Source organism: Mirounga leonina, unplaced genomic scaffold, assembly GCF_011800145.1.
Source record: "Mirounga leonina isolate KUSES-001 unplaced genomic scaffold, KU_Mleo_1.0 Mir_199, whole genome shotgun sequence".
NCBI lineage: Eukaryota > Metazoa > Chordata > Mammalia > Carnivora > Phocidae > Mirounga > Mirounga leonina.
In genome coordinates, this window is record NW_023270498.1 from 10,319,097 (window position 1) to 10,324,910 (window position 5,814).

Below are 5,814 nucleotides of genomic sequence, written 5' to 3' on the forward strand. Positions count from 1 at the left end.
CAGCCTGCCCGGGGCCGAGTGGCCGGCGCCCTACTGGGAGTGACGCCCGGCCCCGAGAGCTCCACCTCTGCTTCCCCCGGGCGAGGGGGCCGCGAATTCGCGGTCTCTTCCGCTGCGAGAGTGGCAGAAGCCGGGTGCCCTCAACAAACATGGCGGCCGCGTTAGCGTCAGCCACGCTCGGGAGGCCCCGCTGCCGCCTGGGACTCGCGGACTCGGCGTCACCCGGCGCGGGGCCACGTGACGCAGGAGGCTCCCGAGGCGGCGGCGCTCGCGCGGGCTGAGCAGCGGCTAGAGTGGGGTGGGGTCTGCCCGGCGAGGTTTCCCGGCGGGTCCCGGCCTCGCGCGCGCACGTGCTTGCTCGCGCTCGCGGTCCTGGCGCTGCCGGTGAGGAGCCGGGGAGGCGGAGGGAGGGAGCGGGACGCCACTTCCGAGGCCGGGGGGGCTGGGCCGGCTGCGGGCCGCCGCGCGCGCCCGGTCCCGGCCTCCACGGCCAGCGCCGGCCCCTGGGGCTGTTTGCGCCCGAGTCTGCGTGGCCGGGCCCAGCTGTGCGGGCGGACCCGGTACGGCTGCAGGGCCCGACGCCCACCCGGAAGGCCCCGCCGACCTCCGGGTCGCCGCGGGCTGCCCTCGCGGGCTCTAGTTCACCTTCGGGCTTTTCCTTCGTGCGAGTTGGTGGGCCCCTCCGGTCTCTTACAATGTACTGGGTTGACGTCAAACGCAGGGACGAGGCCGTCTCGATTCCGTGGCGGGTGTACCGTGTGCCCGTGGGACAGCGCGAGGCAGGCGGGTGAAGGAGACCCGCTCGCGAAGGAGGAAAGGGTTAGAAAGGCTTTCTAACCCTTGGCTTGGTTTGGGCAGTTTGCTGACCAGCTAGTCTGTGCGGATATTTTTAGTTTAATCACGTTCTCTCCACTTTCCGAGCCTTTTATTAAAATTGTTGTACAACCAAACAGTAAAGCAGCTGATAAGGGGATTCCTTATGTAGTAGGTTGCCGAACTCCTGCATTTTATCCTGACCCGGGACGTGTTGGACATGACCTTCAAACTGAAGAGATAAAGGTCTAGAAAGTGTGTCAGAATCCAACATACCAAAGAAGAGCTCAGAAATACAGGGATCATCCTTTCCTTAGTTGTCACAGGAGGGAGTCACTCCAAAATCAGCCATGCAGAAGTCCAGGTTCATAGATTCAGCCTTCATAAGCTGTGTTGCTAGATTGAAGTTTAATAATCCTCAGTGAAGAATTGATTGCCATGATTTTTGAGGACTGTTTCGATTTGCCTTCTTTTTTTTTTTCCCCATAGGAAAGGAATAATGCTGTCAGCATGTCTGCACACTCCATGCTCTGTGAACGAATCGCCATAGCCAAGGAACTGATCAAGAGAGCAGAATCACTTTCTAGATCAAGAAAAGGTGGCATAGAAGGTGGTGCAAAGCTGTGCAGCAAATTGAAGGCAGAATTAAAATTCCTGCAGAAAGTAGAAGCCGGGAAAGTAGCTATTAAGGAATCCCATTTACAGAGCACTAATCTGACACACCTAAGAGCCATTGTGGAATCAGCAGAAAACTTGGAGGAAGTTGTTAGTGTTCTTCATGTCTTTGGTTACACAGATACCTTGGGAGAAAAGCAGACCCTTGTGGTGGATGTAGTTGCAAATGGTGGTCATACTTGGGTGAAAGCCATTGGCCGAAAGGCTGAAGCTCTCCATAACATTTGGCTGGGCAGGGGCCAGTATGGTGACAAAAGTATCATTGAACAGGCTGAAGACTTCCTCCAGGCCAGTCACCAGCAGCCTGTGCAGTATAGCAACCCTCACATCATCTTTGCGTTTTACAACAGCGTCTCCAGCCCCATGGCAGAGAAGCTCAAAGAAATGGGCATTTCTGTGAGAGGAGACATAGTGGCAGTTAACTCTCTGTTAGATCACCCTGAAGAGCTCCAGCCGAGTGAGAGTGAGTCGGATGACGAGGGCCCTGAACTTTTGCAGGTGACCAGAGTGGACCGAGAAAATATTCTCGCAAGTGTTGCGTTTCCAACGGAAATTAAGGTCGATGTGTGCAAAAGAGTAAATCTGGACATTACTACTTTAATCACATATGTATCTGCCCTCAGCTATGGAGGCTGCCACTTTATCTTCAAAGAGAAAGTGCTTACGGAACAAGCAGAGCAAGAGAGGAAAGAGCAGGTTTTACCACAGCTGGAGGCATTTATGAAGGACAAGGAGTTGTTTGCTTGTGAATCTGCTGTCAAGGACTTTCAGTCTATTCTAGATACCTTAGGAGGACCTGGGGAGAGAGAGAGGGCCACTATGCTAATTAAACAAATTAATGTGGTGCCAGATCAGCCTTCTGAGCGTGCCTTGAGACTAGTGGCCAGTTCAAAAATCAATAGCCGCTCATTAACAATTTTTGGGACGGGAGACACTCTAAAAGCCATCACCATGACTGCCAATAGTGGTTTTGTCAGAGCTGCCAACAACCAGGGTGTTAAGTTTAGTGTGTTTATCCATCAGCCCAGAGCACTTACTGAGAGCAAAGAGGCTCTAGCCACCCCCTTACCAAAAGACTACACAACTGACAGTGAACACTAATGGTATCCTTTAAATATTGTCGTGGAAAACCAAAGGCTGGGTCCTCCCATCTTAAATGGGGAGGAGGAAAAAAGGTCTATAGTAAAAATAATACTTAGAACTCTTAAACCAGTAGAGTTGATTGTGTGTGTCATCTATAAAATATATAACCTAAAGTAGAAAAAGCACAAGAGACAAGCTTATTTATCAAACTGCCTACATTACAGCGATTAAGAACAGAACTACATCTATATAAAGCTTTTAGCTGTGTTGCAGTACTTTTATTTGATTCAGTAGGGCAGCAACCCCCTAGTGGTAATCAGCATTTCATGGGGTATGGCTATACTGCGTCTCGCATTAAATATCTGGAGAAAACTGAAGCTTGTTTTTCGTTATATTGGTTCATCTGTTCATGTGGGTTGAGGCTGGGAAATTTATAATTAGTTTTTGGTTATAAAGTTATGGCCGTTATTAATGAAAAGAAACTTCCTTGATTGCTGTATGTCAGGCATACTCTGGTGGGTGCGTTTACGAAGAGTACGTTAATATGGAAGAAAATAAAGTGAATACTGGTCACGTGAGTCCCATGAACCTATGTATAGGCCTTTGTGAAAAGAAAGAGCAGTCCCATTACTATACACCTGGGACGTTTAATGTAAAATATTTGAATAACTTGTAAAAGAATTAGAGAAAACATTTGAAAGGAATTCAAATTTTACTTTTAAGTACAAGTAGTTCCCATATGGCAGGGATTTGACTTACAAATACTGCCTTTACTCTTCCTTTTGCAAGTGGCAGGTAACAACTTGACAACTGCATTACTTCACTCTGTGAAATGGTGGTAGGAGGTTCCATGCCTGTTGCATGACACAAATCTTAATGAAAAATAAATTTTTATGTCCATGTTGCCTTAGGTGCTTTATTTGCAACAAAGCAAAACAGATTAGCAAAGGAGATATGTATTGACTGTATTTTAAAAATTGGGACACTAGGTCTTAGCGCTTAAGTATTAATGTGTAGGAGCCAGTATTAGAACACGTTGCCACAGCCTGACCTCGTTCTTTTGTGCCAACTTTACTGTTTTATGAGAAGGGAACTCAGTTTCCAGCCACAGTGTTTGTTGGTGGGGGCGGGGGTGGAATTTGGTTGTAGGATGTCCATGAACACTGCAGTGAAATGCAGAAGTAAACTTGGGGATGTTTCTCTTGGGAGAGATTCCATTATTAACTCAGAACACAGTTCCTAGGGGAAAAGGCTCTGATTGGGATTCCAATTTAGTAAAGAGAGGTGGATTTAACTTGTGTTGCACCTGAAATTGTATAGTGTTAAAAATTGGGCTTAGGCCTTTTTGAGCACCTATTAAGATACTAAGGTGCTTCGTACTGAGCATTTAATAATTTGGTCTAAAAATGAATAATTGGTCTTTGCTCTAAGGAATTCTTAGTCTGATACGGAGTTGAACAGCAACTGAAGTGTAATTTATTGAGTGTTGTCATGTGCCAGGCACAGTACGAAGGGCTGAGCTTTCAGGGAGTAGCAGGAAAAAGGTAGATTTGTATCCCTTTCCACGATGAATTAATACCGAAGAACTTGAATCTTTGCCAACCAGAATACATACAGCCACAGCAGTCTCAGAAGAGGCTGATTTCTGAAGTGGCCATAGCTGTGGTTCTCTCATGATCATTTTCCTTTCCTAGACATTCAGTGATTGCAGTTGCTAACAATATAATCAGTGCAAGCAGTAGATACGGACGTGGTGGGGCACTGGATCCTGGAACATAAAGTAAGGAGTGGTGCCTTCTCTAGAAACACACACACGACCTGCATGTATCCTAGACCCGCCACAGCTGACCAAAATTTATATATATATACGCGCATATACACAAAGGTAAAATATAAATAATAAAAGAATTAGCACAATGAATCATGGAACACTTCATCTAAAACTAATGATGTAATGTATGGGGATTAACATAAGAATTAAAAAAATAAAAAAAAAAAGAATTAGCAAAGTTAAGAGAATTGTTAAATACCAGTTAAAAACTGTCAAGTCCAAGGAATCACGGTTTTAAAGCAAAGCGAATGTCCGGAAGATTACGAACGTGAAGATGTGTAATGTAGAAGCTATGATTAAGACCAAGAATTGGAAGTGGTGGGTGAAAGAAAAAGCATGTCAAAAATCCTCATCTTATTTAGAAGGGAGTCAACAGCAACTCTGTGATTTTTGCCATTGAAAAATAGCGCAATATAATTTGAGGTGTCAAACAGGAAATGTGACTGATGGTACAAGTTAAACCAAGCTGACTCGCTTTCAAGTGAAGGGTGAGTTTGGAGAATAAATGCAGTTCATATAGGGAAAGACAAGTCAAAGGAATTCACAAGGAAGCATAAAAACCAGAAAGCATAAAATAAGAGACATAGAAGACCAAAAAGGATATAAAATAGCTGGGGAGAAGATAAATTATTACAGGGAAATATACTGTATATACTGTTTGGGTAAATTTGGAAATCTCCATGACATAGGGATTAGAATTAAATAGCCTAAATAACCAATAACCATTGAAAAAAATTGTTGAAGTTATTCAATAATGACCTCCAAAAAGATGTCCAGGCCTAGTTAGCTTCATTAGATAAGTTTTTGCTTACTTCTAAATACCAAATAATGCTTTTGCTCTAAAAAGTAGTATGGAGCGCGACACCATAAGTAGGGTGGACAGTATTGAACATGGTAGCTGGGGTGTTCTCTTTATAGTCCCACCCCTGTCCTCAGAGGAGAACTCTGGCCTGCTCCTGCTTGAGGACAGAGCCTTAGTGGAGGACTGGAGCCCGTTCATGTAATAGTAGCCTGGTCACCTCAGATCATTACTGTACTGGGAATGTTTTCAGATTCATTTTATGGAATATAAGCATAGTTCTCATACTAAAACCTGACATAGTGTCCTAAAAAGAAAGCTGCAATAAAATTTCAGGTTAAGAATATATGCACAAACATCCCAGTTCAAATAGAGCCCAGGCAGAGAATACCTCACCCTGTGGGGATTTTGTTTCCCAGAGGATGAAAGGCAGAGATGAGTCCCCAACCTTAATCCTGGGGATTTGGGGATTAGCCTCCATGCTGGGATAGAATCAGAGACATAAGGCTTGCTTGAGACGAGGTAATCCCAAGACCCCTGCACGAAGCCAGAACCTTTGAAAATCTGCGGCTCCCGTGAAAGGAGATCTTGCAAACATCGCCCAGGGAGACAG

General features: G+C 45.6%; 1 protein-coding gene across 3 annotated transcripts; it reads left to right on the forward strand.

Annotated features, from left to right (window-relative positions):
* Positions 1 to 202: 202 nt before the first annotated feature.
* On the forward strand, positions 203 to 2,948 carry CUNH7orf25 (chromosome unknown C7orf25 homolog). Of its 3 annotated transcripts, none has more exons than XM_035026514.1 (2): positions 203 to 384; positions 1,303 to 2,948. In XM_035026514.1, exon 2 carries the CDS (start codon positions 1,324 to 1,326, stop codon positions 2,587 to 2,589), a length of 1,266 nt encoding a protein of 421 aa, XP_034882405.1. In that variant the 5' UTR covers positions 203 to 384; positions 1,303 to 1,323; the 3' UTR covers positions 2,590 to 2,948. The 3 variants fall into 3 exon arrangements, with proteins under 3 accessions (XP_034882405.1, XP_034882403.1, XP_034882402.1); XM_035026512.1 differs by lacking the exon at positions 203 to 384 and adding an exon at positions 532 to 672; XM_035026511.1 differs by lacking the exon at positions 203 to 384 and adding an exon at positions 704 to 819.
* The last annotated feature ends 2,866 nt before the right edge of the window (positions 2,949 to 5,814 follow it).

Bases quoted from the DNA above. Each gene is read 5' to 3' on its own strand.
- CUNH7orf25 (XM_035026514.1), top strand. From the start codon at position 1,324: ATGTCTGCACACTCCATGCTCTGTGAACGAATCGCCATAGCCAAGGAA.